The sequence below is a fragment of the Arvicanthis niloticus genome, chromosome 16 (genome assembly GCF_011762505.2).
Source record: "Arvicanthis niloticus isolate mArvNil1 chromosome 16, mArvNil1.pat.X, whole genome shotgun sequence".
Lineage (NCBI taxonomy): Eukaryota > Metazoa > Chordata > Mammalia > Rodentia > Muridae > Arvicanthis > Arvicanthis niloticus.
Genome location: NC_047673.1, coordinates 34080189 through 34106202, shown reverse-complemented (window position 1 = coordinate 34106202; position 26014 = coordinate 34080189). Strand labels below are relative to the sequence as shown.

At 37.8% G+C, this 26014-nt stretch overlaps 1 protein-coding gene across 1 annotated transcript; it reads left to right on the top strand.

The window, feature by feature from the left end:
* The first annotated feature begins 14161 nt into the window (after nucleotides 1-14161).
* On the top strand, nucleotides 14162-24262 carry LOC117721933 (disintegrin and metalloproteinase domain-containing protein 26A-like). Its single transcript, XM_034520817.2, has 2 exons — nucleotides 14162-14304; nucleotides 21896-24262. Exon 2 carries the CDS (start codon nucleotides 22006-22008, stop codon nucleotides 24205-24207), a length of 2202 nt encoding a protein of 733 aa, XP_034376708.1. The 5' UTR covers nucleotides 14162-14304; nucleotides 21896-22005; the 3' UTR covers nucleotides 24208-24262.
* The last annotated feature ends 1752 nt before the right edge of the window (nucleotides 24263-26014 follow it).

The window sequence follows — 26014 nt, the reverse complement described above, 5'->3', positions numbered from 1 at the left end:
TACCTATACTTTCTCCACAGCCAGCTCTACTGCCCCCAACACGCACACACACACACACACACACACACACACACACACACCCCTTTCAGGCTTTCATGAAAAAAGCACATCCTATAAACTACCATACTACCCCTTTATTCACTTCATCCAACTCCTTTCCAACATCTAGACACACTCATATTTGCATAATTTCTTCCAAGTCTACCATGTTCCCAACAAACTCTAAGTAAGTCCAAATGAACAGACCCTATTGGCACAATATCAACAATGCAATATATCAATCCAGGATCTTCAAGTTCTTCAAGCCCTGAAGAAGTGTTTGTAAATGTGAATTATCAAATGAACTGAGACAGAGAATGCAAAAGAACATTTATTAACATCATTAAAAAATATGTAAAAAGTTTTTTTAAGAATGCTTAAAATAGTCTCAAAGAAATTAAGGAAAAAGAACTTAAGGTAGCTAAATCACTCATTGATGACCAAGAAAACACAAACATAAGTCTAATGTAAATGAACAGGACAATCCAGGTAGACCTAAGAAATCCAATGCCTAAACAACAAAACTCAAGGTAAGTCTTACAGGTAGAAAGAATCAAGCAAAGAGAGAATATTAGATTTTGAAAATAGAGGATATAGACCAAAATAGTAAGAAACATTACTATTTTAAAATATAGAAAAGGAACACACAAGAAATAGGAGATTACATGAAAAAAAAGGTGCCCAAACTAAGATTGTCTCAGAAGATCATTGGAGAAGGCCTTTTATGCCCTCTATACAACACATTCTTGACTCTGTTTCATCTGTCCAGGCCAGTGTAGAACAGCATCTGGACATGATAAGAGGCAAGAAATGGGGACATGGAACCAGAGCTGGATGCCAACACACACACACACACACACACAAATATATTACATATACATATACCAATTGCATAGCCCTTCAGACCCTAGCTTTCTGTCCTGTTTATTTTCTTAGCCCTGGTCTCCACACTGAAACCTCATACTTCAGAACACACACTCAAGTCCCTGAAGGTTTTCTAAAGTAGACCACATAGGATGATGCAAAGAAAATAATTACAAACTGAAATAGATCAGTTCACTCATTGTATCTGTGGATAAGTCTTTGTTCTATACAACCAGAATTCTACTGACCTTTACTATTGAGGTGCTTCACAGACTCAATTTCCAGTTTCTTTAGCTTTCAGGGAGATCTTTTCATGGGTACGCCAGGAAGTCACTGTTGTAATGAGAAAGAAATATCAGAAAGCTCCTAAGAACACATTAATAGGCAGTGTTCTACCAGACCCTCTTCTTTATGCCCTGCCTCTCGGTTCCTGCCTTCAGTTCCTAACTTAGATCTTGGATTAAGATCTGCAAGATGAAAAATAAATTGTACCCATTCCTCTGCGAGTTGGTTTTCATCATGTTTTATGACAGACAATATGGTCACCTATATCAATACCTGGTAACTATAAGAGAGGTAGTGTTGATCATGGGACACCTCCTGTTAGAACAATGTCAATCAAGAATATACACACCATAACAGGTTTCTTGATAGATTCTTTTCAGTTTCTTTTTTTTTTAAATTTACCTTTATATGAGAAAACATCATCACCAAGCAAGAACACAATTTCCAAACAACACGGGAATAAAAGAATAGTTCATTACTCAATTTTCAGTTGAGAAGAAAGTGCCTAATATTCAAATTTCACATAAAAGGAAAGAATTCAATGTTGATAATTCATCAAGTTAAAAAAATTTCAGTGTTTAAGTTGTACTTGAAATGAAAAATGTTCTAATTTCATAATACAATCCCAGACCATTTCGGACCACACCATATACATTAGTCTTTAATGTTCTGGCAATAGCAATATTACTGCATGTGTAATAAACTTTCACAGGAAATTCTAGGGACCTATGTTATTTTAGGATCCTATAATTTCAAGATTACAAATAAGGAAATCCTAACATATATGTACTTTGCTAATTTTCGGTATTTGGTTTATTTTTAATAGAATTGGTATCTGTGGTCCATAAGCAAAGACACTACCCACTGATCATCGGCATACACTTTCACTGGGCTTCTCAGTTACAAAACATGTTAGTTATCCTTACCACTGTGATTTATCATTTACACACAGGGAGACCACAAATCCCATTTGGATTCCCCAGCCACGGCTAGTAGAATCTGCGCATAAAGGAGCCTGACTTAGCCTTGAAAATGGGCATGGCAACTGTTTGAATGAAATTCTTTTCAATGCTGTTTTGTCACAGCTCTGACCTAGGTGGCATTTGCCAGTTTCACTCTAGGTTTAATTAGCATGTAAACTGAACTGTTCTCTAAGCATCTGCATTGAAAGCCCCAGAGACACAGAACTGCTCAGACAATCTGTTTGATTGTTGTTGATTCATAGTGGTGAGACTCTAGAAAAGTTCTGAGGTGTATCATCAATTTCGCTAAAGCCTTTCATAAGGGACTTCTAGATTCTTAAGTCTGGATCTATAAGATACATTCTAAAGCGCTGGTGGACTAGTATCTCATCCTTCCCTTTGATCTGTCCTCCTAGTAAACAGTTACTAAACAATGGAGTTATCCCTCTAAGTTATATCAAGGATGTGTCTTCTAATTCTGGAAATGACCTGAGTGACACAGGGTGTCCTATGGCACAGTTGATAACTCTGATGATCTCTGAGTTTTATCCTACCCTTTTAAAGTCATGTGGACATGATTTTAAGCTTAAGAAAAACTTTCTTCTGTCAACAGAAAACAAAAGGACTTTCAATTCAGGGCTTTAACATATTTACTTATACATTGGGTTTAAGAGCAAGATAATGGACCTTGTATATAACATCACAAATTGAATTTAGTCATTAAATCCCATATGCTTGAAGAATATATCGGACCCCTAAGTGTGTCACTGACTTCAAATACTCAGGCACAGGTGCATGCATGTTTCTATGCAGGTAGAAATGATGAATAAACATAGACACTTGATGAAATACATATACATATAAACATGCATAAATGATGTCTCAAACATTTCAAATATTATAATGTATAGAATGAATATTAGCAAATCAGCTGTCCTTTGAAAATAAGATGCAAAGCCCAATTAAACTCTTAAAATAACAATTGAAAAGCAGCTGAAAGCCAATAGTAATGCAATTAGGGAAAAAGCAGATATTTCAAATGTGAAGAGCCATATGGGAATAAGAAGAACTGCATGTGAGCTGAAGATACAGTCCCCTCAGTCCGAGAAGAGGACCTCCATCTCTCCAATGCCTACAGGAGACTTTGCTTGTAGATTAAGTATATGGAGACCTTAATTCCTTATCATTGTATCCCATATTACACTATCTGTTTTAGACATTCATTGACAAATATTTGTACATATTTTCTGGGTCAAATGTGAAATCCCATGCTCATCTATGTTGAATACTGAAAGTAATTAGAGTGATTAGCATCTAGATCACCTCAAATATGTACCACTTCTTTGTGATAAAAGCATTCAAAGCTGCATTCATCTATCTAGTTACAAGTGTGACTGAGGATATATAGTGGCAGGAATTCTTATGTCATAGATGAATCTTGGATTTTGTCAAAGGACATTTCTGTGCCTAATGAGACAATCAGGAGATTCTTGTTCTTTAGTCTCTTTATGTTTTACAATGTTCATGACTTTCAGTTAAATCTGACTTGAGTAGAATAGAAAATGTATTGAAGTGTTTTTGCATTTTTATATGCAATAAATGTATTGAAAACTTTGTGCCTATGTTCTTCAAAGGTATCAGTGTATTATTTTCTTTGTGATTGGGCTGTTTTAGTTTTCTTAGATCAGAATTTGGAAATGTCTCTTGTTTTCCCACATTGAGGAACACAAAATTGAATCATATGGGTGTGTTAAATTGCCTTATAAAAATTTTCATTCAAGTTCAGTAGGCTGTTTATATCTAGATATTTATTCATTTCTTTGAAGTGTTCCAATATGATGGATTATAGGATTTTAAAGTATTTGTATAAGTATGTGAATTATCTCTGTGCATGTTTTAATGTGATATATATCAACTCTGCTATTATTAATTTGCATTATTTCTCTTTTTCTTTCAGTTAGTTTGGCTAAACTGTTCTCAGTATTTTAATCTTATCAAACAATAATTCTTAGTTGCTTGACTATTTTACCTTTTCATTGCTTCTTTAGTAATTTCAGTCCTGTATATCAAATCTTTTCCTGTCTACATTTTTGTGGGTACTGGTTGATCTGTTCTATTTTATTTAAATTTTATCGAGGAGACAGCAACACCTGCTCCAAACAGGGAGTTACTGGGACCCACAAGACCCAGGAAATCACTCCTGGGCCGGAGCACTGGTTCCTCCCTGTCTGTGCCTGAGGACTGAGCAGATATTGGGCCACAGCTCTAACCCTAGTAGTAACAACCAGCCCACACAGTTCTGATACAACCAAGATAATAGAAAAGATAAGCTCCAGTCAGAAACAGGGCATGTAGCGCTAAAAAGATCCAGATGGTGAAAGGCAAACACAAGAACATAAATATCAGCAACCCAGGGTACTTGGCATCATTAGAACCTACTTCTTCCACAAAAGAAAGTCCTGAATTCCCCATATCACTAGGAAACCAAGATTCATATTTAAAATCACTTCGAATGATGATGATAGAGGACTTTAAGAAGGACATAAATAAAACTCTCAAAGAATTTGAGGAGAACACAGGTAAACAGGTAGAAGGCCTTAAAGAGGAAACACAAAAAATCCCTTAAAGAATTACAAGAGAACACAACCAAACAGGTGAAGGAATTGAACAAAACCATCCAGGACATAAAAATGGAAGTAGAAACAATAGAGAAATCACAAGGGGAGACTACCCTGGAGACAGAAAACCTAGAAAAGAAATCAGGAGTCATAGACACAAGCATCACCAACAGAATACAAGAGATAAAAGAGAGAATCTCAGGTGTAGAAGATACCATAGAAAATACTGACACAACTGTCAAAGAAAACAAAAAATGCAAAAAGTTCTTAACAGAAAATATCCAGGAAATCCAGGACACAATGAGAAGACCAAACCTAAGGATAATAGGTATAGATGAGAGTGAAGATTCCCAACTTAAAGGGTCAATAAATATCTTCAACAAAATTATAGAAGAAAACTTTCCTAAACTAAAGAACAAGATGCCCATAAACATACAAGAAGCCTAGAGAACGCCAAATAGACTAGACCAGAAAAGAAATGCCTCCTGTCACATAATAATCAAAACACCAAGTACACAAAAAAAGAGGAAATATTAAATGTAGTGAGGGAAAAAGGCCAAGGAACATATAAAGGCAGACCTATCAGAATTACACCAGACTTCTCACCAGATACTATAAAAGCTAGAAGATGCTGGACAGATGTCATACAGACCCTAAAAGATCACAAATGCCAGCCCAGGCTAGTATACCCAGCAAAACTCTCAATTACAATAGATGGAGAAACCAAGATATTCCACGACAAAACCAAATTTATGCAATATCTTTCCACAAACCCAGCATTACTAAGGATAATAACAGAAAAGCTGCGCTACAAGGAGGGAAATTATACCCTAAAAAGAGCAAGAAAGTAATCCTCTTTCAACAAACCCAAAAGAAGATAGCCACACAAAGATAATTTCATCTCTAATAACAAAAATAACAGGAAGCAACAATCACTGTTCCTTAATATCTCTTAACATCAATGGACTCAATTCCCCAATTAAAAGACATAGGCTAATTGGCTAATTGACTTGATACATAAACAGGACCCAGCATTTTGCTGCATACAGGAAACCGACCTCAGAAACAAAGACAGACTCTACCTTAGAGTAAAAGGCTGGAAAACAATTTTTCAAGCAAAGGGTCCTAAGAAACAAGCTGGAGTAGCCACTCTAAAATCTTCAGCCCCAGAACACAAAAGTAGGGACTCATGGCTCTGCCTGTATTAGTAGTTGTGAGTGGCCTTGTCAGCAGCTGTGGAAATGGATGGCCTTGGTGCCTGAAAGTTTGAATTCCATAGTGTTGGGGAATTTCGAGAGCAGGGAGGCGGGAATGGGAGGATGGTAGGAGCACAACCTTATAGAAACTCCTAGAATTATATGGAGTAGACATGACAGAGGCAGGCCAACAGAAGACTAGATTCCAGAATTCAAACGAACAATTATCTTGATACTAAAATTTGTTTTGAGAATTGTATATTGCAGAATACACAGCCCCCGTGTATCTACTCATTGAGCAAGCTGAGCAGACCTGCTCAAACATCTGATGTCCTGGAATTCCAGTTGGATGCAGTGAAGACAAAACATCAGAGGTTTATCAATTACTCTTCCTCCTGCCCCTCTTCTAATATCTGAATGCCAGTAATCAACTTGAAGAAATTAATGAAGAGTCAGCACCCCTATTTCCTGGGCTTGGAGACTGGGGTGGTTAATATTGGTCTGTCTTTCTAGGGAAAATTAGTGGTTTTGTTGGAACAGGAAGGATTAGCTAGGATTTATTGCATAGCCATAACCTATTGGTAGAAATATGTATAATTGTTATTAAGATAAAGTTATAATTGCTTAAATGGTACAAAATTCACTTTGATTTCAAATTTAAGGTTTTCATTGGTACAAGATTTTTATTGATATAAAAGTAAGATTAATATTGTTACTCTCATAGGCATTTTGCCTATATAACACATTTACGAATACAAGTCTTAGACCCAGTCCTTCTTTAACTTTTGTAGCTGATTTGAGATGATTAGGCTGTGAGTTAAGGGCCTATAGAAAATTCATGGCTCTGAGTTTATTGTTAGGGTGTTTTCTATATTTTCTTCAGAAATAGCTGAGAGGAGTTAACAGACAACAGTCCAGATTGCCTTACATGGATAGCTGGCTTTCAAAACATCTGAAGTCCACAGAATTTAAGTTACAAACATTTCTGTATTAGTGTTCATTTTGATTAGAGACCTGTCTGTTCCTGACAGCTTCCTGTCTTGGATTCTAGGAAGAAATTGAGCATCTTTGGAGTTACTCCAGTTGTGGTGAGACAGCCACTAGGCAAGAATTGCCTCTTTTCATCTACAGAAAAATTACAGTGTAGAAAAGGACACACTTGAGGAATAACCGACTGATTATATCTGCCAAGATAGAGTAATCAGCCCTTAATAATTCTGCATCACTATGTCTGATGATCCTGGGCAAGAAGGCTGAAGATCGGATGCTCCAACATTTTGCAGTATAGGGACTGTCCAGGTGTTTAGCAGTCTCTATAAATTGGCTAAGTTTTAGAAGCTATGCTTTGTGCTTCCCATAATTTCAGTTAACTTAGTCATTCTGGATTTCTGACAGGGTTGAAGACTTATAGTCTCAGAGCCAGTCCCAGCTATTTACTTTGAGAGAAAAAATTTGAGAGGATGGTTTTCAACTGACATTCATTCTAAAGCCAAGAAAAAAAAGCCAGGTTCAGAACTCAGTCTTTTGGTTAGGAGAGATGACAGAGGTTCTGTTTAGTCAAAAAAATGATGGACTGAGTATTAGGTCTATGTTGTACCTTACTGACCCAAATTGGTATAGTTATGCTGTAATTGTATTTTGAGAGAAAAGTTTTATTTTAACACGAAGGGTGACATGTAGGAGAAGCTAAGGTAGGAGGAGTAAGGAGAGGAAGAGGAGAAAGAGAGGAGGAGCTAGGACACAAGAGAGAGAGAGAGAGAGAGAGAGAGAGAGAGAGAGAGAGAGAGAGAGAGAGGCAGATATTCGCGTGTCTCTGCCAGTCAAAGATAGTTGATATATCTAGGTTGGGTATTGGGTTACACTTCTGATTGTATAGGCATCTTTTTATTGAGCATTACCTAACTTATAAGGCCCTTTACTAATATTTTTAAAAATTGTATAAAAGCAAGAAGGAAGAGGGGGGATGGGATAGGATTTTCTAGGGAGGTGAAGTGGGGAAAGGGGATGGCATCTGAAATATAAATAAAATATTCAATAAAAAATAAATAAATGTTATCATACAAATCTCTTCCCAAATCCTCCAAAATTCCCTACCCACACAGTTCCTGTTGCTTGCCTTTCTCTCTGTCTGTCTCTCTTGGAATATCTCTTCTTTCTCTCTCTTCTTTTCTCTCTCAAAAATGAAAACAGAAAAAAATAAGAAAACACATACTTAAACAAAATGCCCACAGAAAAGATATATCAGTGATTTTGATTTTTAAGCCATTCAAGACTCATTGTACAATTACTTGCTTTAGACTTTTCAACATTTTGATGTAGGCAAGAAGTCCTATAAACTTTTTTTTAATTGCTATTTCTTTGTTTCTCAATTATTTGCATATAATTTATATTTTTCACTTAATTTGGAGTGTTAATAAATTTACAACCAGCTAAGACATCACAAGTCTACCTTTATCAACAAAAGCACAAACATAACTCCTTATGTCATGTTTTATTTCCAAATGAAAACAATAAACTGCTTATAATACAACATGATATAACAATCTCAAATACAGCTGCAAAGGCATTATAAATTTTAAAATAAGTGGCAACGTGACTTAAATGATGTTCTTAGAATCTAAAAAATGAACTATTATAACCACTGACATTTCATTTAATTGTGTTTTACTATATATTATCTCCATTGTTTTCTTATGTGAAGTTGCCATACTAGGGACTGGGATGTGCATCCTTACCCAAGCTATAAGGGACAATTTTTGATTGAATTGTTTATCTTGGTGACATTTAGTTTCTTGAGATTTTTAGAACCTAGGTAAAGAGTTCTTAAACTATCGCTCACCACACCTTTAGCAACTTTCTATCTCAAAAAAACATAGCGAAATTACTATTATGAAGTGAGAAGAAAAGAAAATTTTATGGTTGGGAGGTTCCCCCTAACATGAGGAACTGTTTTAAAGCATCATAATGTTGAAAAGCTTAAGAACAGTTAACCTAAACAATAATACTCTTGTTAAAAGTATAGCTCACAAAAGCTTCTGCCTCCTCTTACTTCATATTGCAATTTCACTTAATTGAGTTACTTCTGCTATCAATGTACAAAAGCTTTTTGTTTGGGGGAGGTCTTATACGTCAACTATTGATCTTCTTTTCTGACCAATCAGTGACATTTACAAAGTATTTAACTGTGTGCCTTAAAGGTTATTTCATACAGTTTTCTCCAGTAGTTAGAATTTTAGTCACTGCAGGGAAACTTTGATCCACTTGCAGTAAAAACTTTGTTTGTTTGTTTGTGTGGTTTTGATTTTGATTTTTTTTTACTCTGAAGTCTGAATCATAAAGATCTTTCTTTTCCTTGTAAACCATTGTTTATAAGTATCACTCCATTGTTCTCAAAGTGGTTTCTTAAAGATAGAAGGTTTATTCCCAATGTTGTAACATCTGTACCTATGCCACCATAAAGGGGCAGTGGTTATGGGAACATATCTTTGAATTCTCTGTGCTATTAGTGTACATCCCTGTTTTTCAGCACCAGGGTCTTTTGTTATATTGGCTCTATAAGATAACATTCAACAATCACTGAATGAATAATGGTGATATTTAGGTTTTATCATGTAAGGTTTTTATTCTTAAACAGTTTTTGGTTGTTTTTTAGTTCTTGTTTTTGTTTTAATTTTTGCATGGTGTCTTAGTTAAGGTTTATATTGCTGTGAAGAAACACTATAACCAAAGCAACTCTAGTAAAAGAAAATATTCAATTGGGAGTGATTTATGATTTCAGAGGTTTACTCTATTATTTTGATGGTTAGAAAACTGCAGCATGCAGGTAAACATGAGGCTAGAGAAGCTGAGAGTTCTATACCTTGATCTATAGGCAGCAAAAGTGAAAATAACAGTAGGCCTAGCTTGAGTATCTGAGACCTGAAAACCTGTCCCTACACTGGCACATGTCCTCCAACAAGGACACACTTCCAAACATTGCCACTTCATATGAGCCAATCATTCAAACACATGAGTCTATGGGGCCATTTTTATGATATAACTAACAGTTCATTTAAATGGAGAATACTTTGCACACAGACAATGGTATAGAACAGAGAGCACAATGATCTACTACTGAGGGAACCATCGGAGTGAAGAAGCATGCTGATGTTAGTCATTCCTTAGCAATATGAGTGGAAGTATAGCTATGAGGACATCATGTTGTTGAGATCTTGACTCTATATGTCCAAGACAATAAATTTATTCTATTTAGTAATACAGTTCATTTATGTTACCTTATGAAACCATTATAAAAAATTACCAAAAAGTTAAAACACCAGGTCAATTATGTGCTGTTTAGCAACAAAAAAAAAAAAAAAAACCTGTTATAACATCTAAATGATCAAGATTTGAAAATCCAAGCAGGAGAATACTGCAGAAGGAAGGGTCACCAGGGAGCTGTGGCACATGCCTTTAATCCTAGAAATGGGGAGGGAGAGGTAGGCAGATCTCTGGGTTTTAGTGCAGCCTTTTCTACAGAGTGAGGGCTATGACAGACAGGAAACTGTCTCAAAAAACAAAACCAACCAACCAAACAAAAACAAAAATGAAAAAGAAGGAAGAGGAGGAGAGGGAAAAAGAGGAAGAAGAGGAGGAAGAAGAGGAAAAGCAGGAAGAAGAGACGGGTGAAGGGAAGCAGGAGGAAGAAGAAAAGGAGGATAAAGAGAAGAAAGAAAAAAGGAAGAGGGATGGGAGGAAGAGGAGGGAGAAGAAAAAGTGCAAGACTCAAAAACATTCTTATGAGCTAAACTTCCAGATATATTCCATTTTCAACAGAAAATTTTTAAGTATTTTCAAATTTTATTTTATTCCAGTCACAATGGACAACACTAATAAAAGAAAATATAGCAGTTGTTAATAGCGATGAGGTAATGGGAACAATTATTTACTTCTGGTAGGAGTATAAATTAGTCCTACTACTAAGGAAATCAAAATAGAGATTCCTCAAAAATAGGAAAATAAATTTGTTCCAAGTATATCTGTCTTAACTTTGAACATGTAACCAAAAATCTTAACAGTTTATTGGAGGAATAGTTACTCACCCATGTTCATAGCTTCCCTATTCATAACAACTAGAAATGGCAAAACCCCAGATGACCATCTCTAGATCACAAGATAATGAATTGTAGTACATTTAGGCACTGGACTATTATTCAACTGTTAATAAACCTTAAATTTGCATCTAAGATGATGGAGCTAGAAACAATCTTCCTGAGGAAGGTAAGAAAGCATTGCATATTTCTTAGAAGTGGATGTTACCATTTTAGGTTTAACTATCTATACTTCATTTATGATGCACACTGAGGTTTTGCTGTCTAGTAAAGAATAAGAGAGCAATAGAAGATCTTCCCAGAAAAAAAAAACTTACAAAATATAGAATAACTAAGAAATAAAGAGAATATTAGAGCAGTATGATTAACAGTGATGGATGAATCGATGATTGCATAAAGTAGAAATATGAGGTGGTATAACTAATAGAAAAGAAGTTGGGAAAACAGTAGAATCAGGGGCATGAGTATATATATGTGTATATATATGAAAGAAAGAGACAGAGAGGCTGAGAGTGACAGAGACAAAGAGACATTGAAAGCAAGAGGGACGTAGGGAGAAAGAAAGAGAAAGAGACTAGGAAAGTAATTTAAAAATATATAGTATATGTAATATATATGTACATATATATATAGATGGAGTGATGATTATAAAGGGGGAAATTACGCACCTACTTAACTACCTAATGAAACCTCCAGAACCTAGAATGGACTACATCATTTTGAGCTGCTTCCTGAAATCACTGTCAATCACTACAGGATATTGCTAATGCTGTTGAATATGAGCTACAACTAATGATGAGACACTATTGATGTTGATACCACATATGTATGGTATATAACATGGAAAAATCTAGATGATAGTAAACTGGAGACTTCAACCTTCAGGAAAGCTTTCATGCGTATCTTTATATGCCATTGCTTCCAGAATAAAGATAATAATCTTACCCAGATGTAACATACTATTTCAAGCTATAGTAGTGGACTGCCTATAATATTCTCTTGGTTTCAATAGTAAAAATCATGGTAAGAATGTTCAGAGGCTCACCAATCCCATTTTGATTGGATTTAAGTTAAACCTCAGGATATGCAACACATATTTCTATTGTTTATGTTTCAACTAAGTTATGCAGCCTAGGAGGACACATAACATACTATTTTCCACTTACTGAATATCACAATAAAATGACTCTTAATGACATATTGATACACTCATAGACAAGACTGTTGCTCAACTCTCATCAAATAAGTTTCTTCAAGCAATGGATTGTGAATGACACGGAAAAAAACACTGAACAATACCGAGAAACTGAGACACCTTTCTGTGTTCAGCCCAAAATATAATGTCCTTATCATAACCTGCCTATCAACACACAGGTATTCTTGTGGAAAAAGAAATGTAAAAATTCTATGATCCAGAGAAGATGGATTGTTAAGAAAATAATATTTTCCACACATAACAAGACAGACACAGATGTTCATGTACACACACACACACACTCACACACACACAGACATGCTAATATTGAAAAAATTACCAGTTCAAATTCAAACCATATAGCATCCGAACAAGGAAAGTGGACACAAGTCTCACCAATAGATAAACATGATCAAACTATAGAGTATGGAAAAATAACTTCAAATATATCTTCAAAGTACCACTCCAAGCTAGAAACCTATATGCAAGTGATAAAATTGCAGAGAAAAGAAAAATTGGTTTTCTTAAATAGAGTGAAATTATGTATTCTAACCCCACTCAATCATTTGTGGGCAGACATAATGATCACACATAATTAGCCAGCACTAAATGAAGTCGATATATTTCAGTGTCTTCTTGTTGTTGTATTTCTTGTTGTTTTGCTTTGTTTTAAGACAGAGAGAAAACATAAAGTTTAGTGGGTAGGAATGGGAAGATGGATGTGAGATAAATTCCTGGATGAGAAGGAATGTATTAAAATATAAAGTACAAAATTCCCAAAGAAAAAAAAATTGAAAGGTTTAATGAAGCACAATGGCAAGTCATCAAGCACCCAGACTTTAGCAATATTAAGCAGCACATAAATAAGTCCACACAATTTTTTAATTAATTTAAGAAATGCACTACTACCAGGTTGAAAATTTTTCAGTTATCAGTTAGCCCACTCTCAGAGAAATTTCCCTATGCTGGTTCTCAGCCCTCCTCTTTCAAATTCATGTCATACATTAGGTTGAATAACAGGTGTATGACATTGACAATGCATCTACATGTGCAGGTGTTCTATGTCTCTAATGTATTCACTGATATGAGAAAGATAAAACTAATGGTAGACAATTGATTTCTTTTTTTCTTATAATTCTCAGTTTTTTATATCAATAAATTTCAATTCACAAGATACCACACAATAAATTTATAGGCAATTGACAATGATACACGATGCCAGCCAAATTAGACAAGTTATCCCAATTATTCTATCATTTTATGCTATTTATAGCTACCTGTGGCTATAAAAAGCCACATGAACAAGGTTCAAACTCTTGTCCATCCATCTAATCTTGACTTCCTCCTCCTCCTGCCCCTGTCTCTGACAGTTGACTTCTTAAGAATATACTTTATTATTAATTTTTTTTGGTTTTTCGAGACAGGTTTTCTCTGTGTAGTTCTGGCTGTCCTGGAACTCACTCAGGAGACCAGGCTGGCCTTGAACTCAGAAATCTGCCTTCCTCTGCCTCCCAAGTGCTGGGATTAAAGGCTTGCACCACCACTGCCTGGGAAGAATATACTTTGAAAGCTGTGAAATTATTCTCCATAATTTCAAAAGCTTTGAGAATTCCTTTCTGTGGTCAATACTAAATAAAATGGAACAGTGGTTATAATATGAGCAAAATAGAGGGGTTTTTTTTCTTGGTTTTAAAGCGTATAAGAAAAAATATAAGATTGGGATTGAGATTTCCTCACAATAGAGACACTGGAGTATAGCATATGAGGAGAAAGAAGTTAAACTTACCGACATGAAAGAAGAAACCAAATAACTTTGGATGGTGGAGTTGAGGAACGAAACATTGGGAAGAATCTCATGGGTTGTCAGGTTCTAAAAAGGGAGAGGCTCCTGTTGCTAGGCACATGAATCTAGAACTTACTCCATGAGAGACAAGTGAGGAATTTATACTCTCTTATGCATCCTCAAACAATGTCCTTTTTCCTGAGATAAGATGTAAAAATATTTTTGAGCAAGACAATAACAATAAAAGAGCATGGGCCTCACCTCATCTGATGGTAAGCCTTTAGAATATTCAGTAAAGATTATGAGCACAAATAATTAGTAGGTGAGCATATAGAAATTTCAATTTTTGGCCAATTGTTTGTATTTGGGGATGGCATTTATTTTCTTTAGATATTTCCACTCCCTTTTGAATTTAAAGTTTTAGTTTAATTCACTACATCATAAATTATTAGAGATCTTGGGTGGCAAATAGCTAGTTATAAAAAAATTTGATGAAGTTGTGAGAGATCAAGGTAATATAAAATCTGATATCTGAGACCAAAATTAAAGCTAGGTTGTAATAGTTCTACCAAATTATGGATAAAAAAATGTAAGTTTTATGTAGAGTTATGGATGTTAACATCATTGTGTGCAGTAATGAATGACTGAGCTTGTTCAATAACTTTTTAAGTTTTGTTTTAACCTATCTATTACTATGGTTTGAGTCATTAATTTTGACCTACTTTCTTGCTACAATGCCAAAAATGCTGCCTTGTTAATGAATAATTCTTTTCTTTACACTAGAAATAAACTTTCTATAAAAATTATCAAATCTAAAATAAAGTATTTTTGGATAGTTATCAGCATTTCAGAGTTTTAGTCAGTATTTCATTATAATGTCACCAAATGTCTTTTTACTGTTTTTTCCTTATAAACACTTTTAGCACTGTACATGTTAGTGCATCAACAACATTAATTTTTTTCTTTTTTTTCTTTTTTCTTTTCTCTTTTTTCTTTTTTCAAGACAGGATTTTTCTTTATAGCCCAAGCTGTCCTGGAATTCACTCTGTAGACTGGGTGGCTTCAAACGCAGAAATGTGCTTGCCTCTGCCTCCCAAGTGCTGGGATTAAAAAGGCATCTGTGACCACTGCCCAGCAATTACTTTTTCAAAATAGTAGGACACTAAAATATCAGATTAGAGAGAGAGAGAACTCAGTTGGTTAAATGAATGTTGCAAAAGCAACCAGACATGAGAAAGAATCTCTGAGAAATATGTAAAAGCTTTGTTACTTGTCTGTGTTTGCAATGCCAGCCATGAGAAGGCAGAAATATGCAGATGTCTAAGGCTTGCTGTTGAGCCACTCATCCTTCTTTAGAGAGTAGCACACCAGTGTCCACCTTAGTGCTAAGAAGCAAGGAGAATGATGGCCTAGGAAAGAGATACAAAACATATAATAGGCTTCTCTAAACACAGACACAAGCATACAAACACATGTATACTCAGACACATATACACACATGTTCACACACACAAACACACACATATGTATATATATATATATATATATATATATATATATATATATATATATATAATGAAATAATAAACTTTACAAATAATCATGCAAATGAGATATATAGCTTCTGTAGATTCACCAGTCAGGATGAACTCACCTTTACATATGTATCAACATGCACAGAGGGTTTCATGTTAACACTATTGTACAGACTCACATGCAACAATATTAAAACAAACATATGAAAAAAATTGAGAATAATTTTTAGCCTGAGAGAGGCTTCTGACACCCTCAGTAATGATATGTCAAGGACAGAAAGAAACAGGTCAATGTCCTCAGTAAGCAGCAAAGTTGTGGAGGAGGGTTACAGCTAGGTATTTGAAAGCAATGATAACCTTAATGTGTAGCTAAGGAAATCTACAGTTACTGTTGAGGAAAGATGGAAAACTGGAACATTCAGAAAGAGGGTGGAAATAAGGGCAATTTACTAAATCTTTTTCTTGTTTTATTAACTAGGAGTGATTCACAAATATATTTACAGATGTGTATACTACAACATTTAAGGAAATAGAATCCCATTGTTGAAACATCTTGGAAAAAACACTAATTGATTTCATCCCATGTTATGCTGTCAGCTCCTTGCTGGCAGGTCCAGCCAAGAGGAGAGCAGTCCCAGAGGGTCTCTCCAGGGCTGAGCAGAATGGTGAGTGTAGAGGGGCCCAAAAGAAACAAACTAGGCCAGGAGGCTTATTGAAGAGGGAACTCAATTTATTGCTTTAGCCTCTCGCTTATATAAACTCAGAGCATAGGGAGGGAGATTTTTGTTGGGATGAGATGATGGAGGAAATGGAGAAGGGTGACTGAGTATATGGGATGACTGACAGGGCCAATGGCAAAGCTTTACATTAGCAATCGAGGGGCAGAGACAGGGCCAAACAGGTCTTGCTGAGTCACCTGGATGGGGAAGTGACTGAAATAGGTCTCAAAACTCGAGCCAGGCTCAGGTTTGATCACAAGGCCCAAACCAGGGCTGAAATAGGGTCCAACATTCCCCCTCCTCATTTGTTTTTGTAAACAAAAAGTTACATGACTCCTGTCTTAGGTTATCCCCCACATTATGATCTTAACCATCTCTAGATATCATGTGTCTCTCTGCTTAAGGGAGTTGGGGGGGGGGGGCAATCTATGACCTGTATTGGGTTGTCTCAGCACATCTGAGATCTTACCTGTTATTTGTCAGGTGGAGAGCTGAGAAGGGGTACTCATAGGCAGAGGGATATGTAGAACCTTTCTTGTTCTCAGAAGAGACAAGTTTTTCATAATGGACTTCAACTTGGTCACCTCTATCTTCTGATGGATGAATTGAGTGACCTTACTGAGCACACATGTCCAAACATTCAAGATAAAGAGAAGGAGAAGGAAGGGGCCAAGGAGGGGTAGGAAATAGGGTAATAGGCCATAAAATCCAGTCCACAACACGTTGTCTTGGAGCTCTAGTTGTCTCCATTCTTGTCACAGGGACCACCCTACTGTTTTTTAAAGATCTCTCATGCTTCTTGGGGGCCCCCAAGCCCTCCCTCAGTCAAGATGGGAAGCAGCATCCATGTCAGCAACAGTGTCATTGTCTTGATCATCTTGGTCTCCTGTGGAAGAAGCATAGGTGGGGTTCTTAGGGAAGGTGGAAATGCCATTGTGAACCTCCCCTGGCTGAGGCATATACTTTATATGTCTGGCTGTTTTCCAGTTTGGTCTTTTTTCCCTTTGGGAAAATATGCAGCTAAATCCCCTCCAGGCTGTCAGAAGCAGATCTGGTCCTCTCCCGGCTCCCATCAGTGGGTCCCTTCATGTGACTCTTATCAAGCTACAGGCGATGTCAGAGGTCCAATGTCTTTAAAACAGGGACAGCTGAGGATTTTTTTTTTAAAACTTAAAAAATTTAAAGTAAATAATGACTTTTTAGCTGATCATGTGGGGTAAAGACTCCACCTTTTGTTTTTATAACTGACCTTAAGGCTTAAATTTGTCTTTCAACAATTGCCTGTCCTCTAGGGTTGTGAGGGATGCCCAAAGTGTGAAAGATCTGGCAAGTATGGAGAAAATCTGAGAAAGGTTTGCTTTTAAAATATGAGGCATTATCTGTTTTGATTTGATCTGGATTCTGAGAATGTCAAAATATTGAAGCATATGGGTAATAGCATGTTTAAATTTTTCTCCAGCATTGGCCGATGCCCAGCATGCATGTGAGAAAGTGTCAACAGTCACAAATACATAATTTAGCTTCCCAAATGGGAAATAGTGAGTAACATCAAGTTGCCAAAGATTATTAGGGCAGAGACCACTGGGCATTGCTCCCCATGGGCTGGAGGAGAGGTACCTGTAAGAATGGCAGACAAGACCTACACGTACAGATGATCTTTTTTAGGTCTTTTATGTGGATCTTGGTGTATTTATGTGTTAGGTCCCTCCAGTTGACATGAGTTAATGAGTGGAACTGAGTCACCTCAGCAACAGTATGGCATTGTAGCCCAAAGCAAGTTGATCTGCCAGGCAGTTTTCAGCAGATAGAAACCCTGGGAGGTCTTGAGGACCATAAAGGTGTTAGGGAAAAATGGGATATTGTCTTTGTTTTAGTAGGATATGTGCCTGAATCTTTGGGGGGTGATGGGTTTAGAATCAAGCCTAATATGAGCCTCTACCAGATTAGGCAGTATGTTTACTACATAGAGACTGTCAGAAAACAATTTTAAGAATTCAGAAATCCTATCTAACACCATAATCACTGCAAAAGATTCTTTAAAGTGGTCAGAGCCCTCAGTTATTTGGAAGTCTGACTTTACAGGCAATAGACCTTTGTCTGATTAGGAAGGGTGGGAAACAACAATGGAGGACCCCAGGTACCCACCATCAGTAAAGATAGTAGCACCATTTGGGCTGGGACTAAAGAGAAAGAGTCTGGGGATGGAGTTTCTATTCAAGTCTGGAAAAGGAACTCATCCACTTATATGATCCAAAGTGGCTCTCAATTTCTCCAGAAAAGCCCTCTAGGACCAAATCAACCTGGCTATTGTTTTTCTGTAACCAAGGGAAATATGTGTTCTTAAATGAGATAACAAGAGCAGAAGGCTTTGTCCCAAAGAGCCTAATGAAAAGATCTCTCCCCTTAACAACATAATCGGCCATCTGGCTAGCCATAGAAACATGAGGGGTCCCTCCCACTGAAAGTTGGATCCAATGGACCAGTTTACCCTCTTGACCAAGTGTTGTATGCACAACATTTCTCCAGGAAAATATATATAAAATAAGGGGTAGGTTGGCATCATATCGTTTAAGGGTGACTGAATCAATGGCCTGTTGAATCCTGTTCAACAGCTGGATATAATCAGATGTCAGCAGTATAGGCATGGAGAGGCCATTTCCCTTAAGGAGGTCAAAAAATGGTGTTAGATCTTCTGTGGTAATTGAGAGCCAAGACCTCATCCAATTAATTTCTCCCAAAAGCTTTTGTAACTGTGGGAACGTACAGGAATCTTGAATTTGAAGTTGAAGCTTAACAGGGGACAGAGCATCCAAGGACAACATGAAGCCCAGGATCTTAAATGGCAGCACCTTTTGAACCTTTTCAGGAGCAACCTAAAAATTATTACATTTAAGAATGGAGAGACACTTATCAGTAAGCCCCTGAAAGCCAGAAAATTTAGGATCACCCAAAATAATATCACTCATATAAATCTAAATTAACATATTGGAATCATCTAAAAAGGATGGAAAATTATTAAGTATATAAAATTGACACATGGTAGGGACAGGGGCTATTGGCCATGTCTTGGGTAGAACCATCCACTTGAACCTAGAATCAGACCCACCAAAATTAACAAAAGGAATAGAAAAGGCAAACTTCTCACTATCTTTTCCTGTTTACAAGACCATTCACATTTTTTAGTATCTAACATATCATAAATAATGGTTTTTGTGATCAGTAGTCATAAAGGCCTCTGTGTTTCCAAGGATGACTTGGCCCAAAAACTTAGCAGTAAAGCCAGCAACCACAAAGGGGCACACCTCACCATGATAGCCATCATGGTCCCCCCAGGAAAGCCAGGAGGTGGTCTCCTATGAGGTTGATAGTCCCCCATGCCCAGTAAAAGGTGAACCAGGAACAAGCTTCAAAGAGTGGGGGACTTCCTCCTTTAAGGAATCGGAAAGTTTTCTCACCTATGGCAAGACTCATCTTAGGGCGGATCCCTGGGACAAGAGGCACAGACCAGTTAGCACTAACTGGAGTCTTCCCCTTAGTTAATGGGGCTTGTGTTAGACCCCCTAGGAGTTTAAAGTCAGGCCATTGAGAACACATTTACATTTACAGTTCCTAGCCAAATGAAAGCTCTCCATAAACCTGGGGCAAGGGGTACTTGGTGAACAGTTTGTAGGATGTGAGACAGCTTTTGCCAAATTAGGGCACTCTTTTAAAATGGCCATATTTACCACACCCTAAACAGGTCCATTCCTGCTAAGTTCTTTTGGAGGGCATTAACAAGAACAGGCATATCTTTCTTTTGGGCCTTCTTTGGAGCAGCTGCCAGGGCCCTAGTCTGAATGGAGGAGGAGCCTATGTCTCTGGTGGCCATGATCCACCTGTCAATAGTCCAGTGGCATAACCTTACACAGGCAAGTTTGTGATCAGCATTCATCCTATCTTAGACCAGAGAGCAAACAAAGCAGTATGAAAGGTCACCCATGGAGAATTTCCTTTGCATGCTCTTTTGAACACTGTTAATGAAGGAGGTAATGTCCTCAGTAGGTTTCTGATTAATCCCTGCTATGGGGGACCCAGTGGGCCCTTCAACAAGTTTCCTCCAGGCAGCAAGGCCAATGGCTCTCATCTGATCCTGGTAGTAGGGCAGAATAGCTGCCTGCTGGGCACCTGTGGAGTATTGGTCAAAGGCACCAGAGAGCATCCCAGTGGTGATTTGTATGGCTAGCTGGGCATTCTGGTTCCTTTCCACCAGGGCAGCATTCCTCATTAAAATATGCCAGAAAGTTAAGAAACATAGGCCAAGTGAGGACTGCCTTAACCGACTCCTTCCAATCTTGAGCAACACATGCCTGGCAGGCCAGGCCCTCAGAAAGAGTCTCAGTCCAGAGGGAGTTTGGCCCATCCTCAGTCACTGCCTTCTTGAGTTTGTAAAGACCTTGGGGTTCCCAAGAGTACCAGGTGGCTAGATGATTACTGTCAGGATTAACATTCACTGGGTGTAGGCTGGTTGTGTACTGGGTTCCAAGCCCCTCCTTATTGTAAGGTGCAGAGGGGCTCTGAGAAGAGTTGTTTGAGGGGTCTTGGGAAGCCAGTTTTATCACCTGCTTGGAGGCGAGCCAAGGAGCATTGACATAGTGGTCCAATAGGGATAAAGAGTTTCTTTGGGTGATGGCCCACAAGGACTATGTCTTGGTTTTACTATTGGTTGTGATGCCTCTTCAGGAGAAAGAGGCTCCGTGGTCTTTTCCTAGCTTTCCACCTGTGTGGAGAGTAACTCTTCAGAGCTACAATGGTAGGGAGTGCCCCCAGGGTTAAGAGTAACTGGGTAAAGGTTACTCTTGAGTGGTTTCTCTTGAGTTAGGTCCTCCTATGGAATAAACAGAGTAACAGAGGGCACTAAAGGAGGAGAAGCATGGAATGGATTAGTTGGAGGATTGGGAGAAGGATACAAGAGTTAGATGTATTGGAACCCATAACTTATGGGACTATACTCACTTAAGACAAACTGGCCCATGAGGATTTTTGCGTCAGGAGGAGGGGAAAAAAGTTCCTTACAGAGGGCAGCAGGCTGTCAGCTAAATCCAAGCAGGAACAGGCAAGAGGAGAACATTCCCACTGTCACCAGGTCTCTCCGGGGCTAAGCAAATGGTGAGTGTCCATGTCCCAAAAGAAACACACAGGGCCAAGAGTCTTGTTGAAGCAGGAGCTCAACTTTATTGCTTCAGCCTCTCACATATATAAAGTCAGAAGTTAGGGAGGGGGATTTTTGGTGGAGTGAGATGTCATAGGAAGCAGAGAAGTGTAACAAAGAGTACGGAGTGAGTGACAGGGACAATGGCAAAGCTCTACATTAGCAATGGAGGGGCAGCATCAGGGACAAACAGGTCTTGCTGAGTCACCTGAATAAGGAAGTGACTGAAATACATATCAAAACTCTAGCCAGGCTTAGGGTCTCCCACAAAGCCACAAAAATTCGAGCCAGGCGCAGGTTTGTCCAGAAGGCTGAAACCAGGCACTAAATGGGGCCCAACACTCTGCAGTTATATCATCAAACTTACCTTGACCATGATTTACCAATTGCTATGTTTGCCCTTATTTCCTGTTTCTTTCAGTCCTGCTCCTCTTATGACTCAACTCTGTCAGAAGACACGCCATTAAAGGACAGTGCTGCCTGCAACCAGACACAGTGAGCACTGGGAGAGCAAGGAATTCTCAATAGAACATGGTGATTACGGGTGAGGCCCTAGTCCACAAAAGGAACATATTGGTTATGTTCTGCCTGTGGAAGATGTTCTTCCTCTCTGCATGGTCACCAACTGGACATGCTAAGTACAGTAGCCTTCCAGAAGTAGTGATACCCTTGAGGGTGAAGGTCACTGGCAGAAATAATATTTCCCCAGGTTGGCTGTCCTATAGCCTGCACATTGAGGGACAGAGACACATAATCACTATGAAACCCAAGAAAAACTTGATATCCAGAAACTTCTTATTACTCACTTATAGTGACCAAGGTGATCTCCTTGAAGAACAGCCTTTTGTGCAGAATGACTGCTACTACCATGGCTATGTGGATGAAGACCCAGAATCCCTGGTCATCGTTAACACCTGTTTTGGGAATTTGCAAGGCATACTAGAGATAAATGGCACAACTTATGAGATCATGCCCAAGAGCTCAACTTCAACATTTGAACATCTGGCTTACAAAATGGACAGTGAGGAGTCAGAATCAATTCCCATGAGATGCGGGTTAACTGAAGAGGAAATAGCACGACAAATGAAGCTTCATGAAAGAGATGCATCAACACTTTTGCCACAAGTCTCGTATGAGAATTTTTGGACCCACCACAGGTTTATTGACTATTTTGTAGTAATAGACTATAAACGATATGTTCATAGAAATAACAATATCACAACTTGTATTCAAGATATGTTGCAAATAGTCAATGGAATAAATGGTTATTATCTTCAAATAGGTATGGACGTGGTTTTAACCAAACTTGAAGTGTGGAGCCAAAGAAATCTTATCAATGTAGAACAAAGTATATCTGATGTCCTACGTGGTTTCTGCAATTGGAAGCGTGCCTCGATTGGCGAGCAAATTAGATATGATGTCATACACCTTTTGGCCAGACATAGTTATGGTATATCTTTAGGGTTAGCTTATGTAGCTACCGTTTGTTTAACTCTTAATTGTGCAGTTAACAGTTTTATGTCTGATAAAATGTTAGACATTGCATTTGTTATAGCACATGAGATGGGTCATAACTTGGGTTTGACGCATGATGGAAACGACTGTTATTGTGGTAGAAAAAGCTGCATAATGGCCGCCTATAAATCAAATAACCCCAAATTCAGCAACTGTAGTTTTGAATATCTGTATACATATCTTTCCCCAAGAATTTGCTTATTTGATACCCCAGAAACACTAGAAACACTAGTAACAACAAACCTAACTGAATGTGGTAATAGCTTGGTTGAGGAAGGAGAGCAGTGTGATTGTGGGAGCTCTGAATCCTGTTCAACAGATCCATGCTGTAGCAAGAGCTGTGTTCTCAAACCTGGTGCTCAATGTGCTTCTGGGCTTTGTTGCCAACATTGCCAGTTCCTTCAAACAGGCTCTGTGTGTAGAAAAGAGAAAAATGAATGTGACCTTCCAGAGTGGTGCAATGGAACTTCAGCTGAGTGTCCAGCAGATGTGTATAAAAAAGACGGAAGCCCTTGCAGTGGTAATGGTTATTGCTATAAGAAGGAGTGTCATAAACATGATGAACAGTGTCGGAAGATTTTTGGCAATGGAAGTAGAAGTGCAAATAAAATTTGCTACATGGAAATGAACAAAAGGGGTGACCGTTTTGGTAACTGTGGTACTGATAATGATAAATTCAGAGGATGCGAACTTGCTCATGTACACTGTGGGCGAATTCAGTGTGAGAATGTGACAGAACTTCCCCAAAGGAGAAACCATGAAACATTACATTACACTAACTTCAGTAATATCACCTGCTGGACTATAGACTATCATTTTGGGATAACCATAGATGACATTGGAGCAGTGAACGATGGCACAGCTTGTGGACCATATCATTTATGTATTGACAGAAAGTGTGTCCGCAAGTCTGTTCTGAGAAGTAACTGTTCATCAAAGTTATGCCATATGCAAGGGGTCTGCAACAATAAACACCACTGCCATTGTGACATCACATGGGAACCCCCAGACTGTCAACTACGTGGCCATGGAGGTAGTATAGACAGTGGACCAGCTCCTGTGCCTTTACCTCCATCCAACTGGAGTATGTACCTCATAGCTTTTTTAGTTATGTGTGTGCTTGGCTTAATTTCTTTGTATGTCCTTTTTAAACGAAGGATAAAACACCTTAAAGAAGTTGTACCAAACACAGAATCTGGTGATAAACATCTTACCTGAATAACAAAATTTAATGTCTACAAACTTGTAAAACCTGTAGAAGACACCACACATTAAAAAATAAATAAATAAAAATTTAAAAATGTACTATAAACTTTCCTCATGTATTTCTGTAGACATTTTAACAAGTCTCTTTTTCAGTCTCTCTGTCTCTGTCTCTCTTTCTTCTCCCCCAAATCTCTGTCTCTCTTTCTTCTCCCCCAAATCTGTTTCTCTCCCTCCATCTTTCTCTCTCTTCCTCTCTCTCTTTCTGGCTCTTTCTCTGTGTGTGTGTGTGTGTGTGTGTGTGTGTGTGTGTGTGTGTGTGTAATCCCAGGCAAGAAGTTCGGGATAGTCAACCTTATTTTAGGACCAAAAGCATTCACCAACAAATAAGAGATAATCCTACACAATCATAATTTTCTTTATTCAATTTTTTACCTGATAATAATAGAATTGATGTTTGTCTTCCATAAACATGGGGCCAACCCTTGGGTCTCTATATGTGTTTCTTTGCATTTGATGTCTCTTAGCTTGTAAGCCCTTCTCCCTTTACATTCCGCTTTGTCATAAAAAGAGAGAGAGCCTCCAATCCCATTTCATCATGGCAATTCATGTCTACTAAACTTTGGTTCTAGAAGAGCCAGCATGAGTTTGGAAACCTGAGAGAACAGTATGAGGTTTCTGTTTTGGTTGCTGTAGTCTTAGCTCTTTAAATGCTTCTCAGTCATTCATTATTCATTTGAAGAGAGTTTTCTGTTTAGGTCTGTATCCATTTTTTAATTGGACTATTTTGATTGTATGTGTCTTAACTGCTTGAGTTCCTTATGTGTTTTGGAGTTTAACCCTGTCTACTGTAGGTTGAGTGAAGATCTTTTCCAAATCTGTAGACTCTCATTTGGTCATATTCATGGTGTCTTTTGACTTACAGAAGCTTTTCAGTTTCATGAGGTTCCTTTTTTTTTAATTATCTTTTTAAAATTAGATTTATTTACTTATTCCCTTTACAACCCACCATCTGACCTGCTCATCTATCATTGTCCCCTCAAACGAGAAATCCTCCAAATATGCCTTCCCCTTTTGTTTTGAGAAGAGGAAACCCCACTCTGGGTGTCAAACACCCACACACACACACACACACACACACACACACACACACACATACACACACATCACACTACAGACAGCCTTTCACACTGAAGCCAGAAACAGATGTTCATTTACTGGTACAGGATCCACAGGCAGAGAGTTTTCTCAAAAACCTCAGGTACAGAATTTACTCTGATTGTTTGTGGGACCTGTAATGCCTGAGACTCGTTTTGTTCAGGAAGTTGTCTCCTGTACTGATGAAGTCAAGGCTATTCTCCATTAACTGTTCTATTAAACTTAGTGTATCCAGTTTTATGTTGAGGTCTTTGATCCACTTGTACTTTACTTTTGTCCTGTATGATAGATATGGATCTGTTTGCATTCTTCTACACAGATAGCCACATAGACCAGCAGCATTTGTTGAAGATGCACTCTTTTCCATTGGGTGATTATACCTTCCTTGTCAAAAAGCAAGTGTATAGGTGGGTGGGTTGACTTCAGTGTCCTTAATTAGATTCTGTTGATCAACCTGTTTCTATAGCAAAATCATGCAGTTTTTATTACTATTTTTATTACTATTTTCCTGTAATAAAGATTGAAGTCAGTGATGGGGATACCGCCACAAGTTCTTTCATTGTTCAGTATTGTCATAGTTATCCTGGGTTGGTTGGTTGATTGCATATAAAGTTGAAAATTGATTTTTTCCAGTTCTGTAAATTATTATACTGAAATTTTGGTG

Excerpts from the sequence above, each read along its gene's own strand:
- LOC117721933 (XM_034520817.2), top strand. The coding sequence starts at position 22,006 with ATGGTGATTACGGGTGAGGCCCTAGTCCACAAAAGGAACATATTGGTT.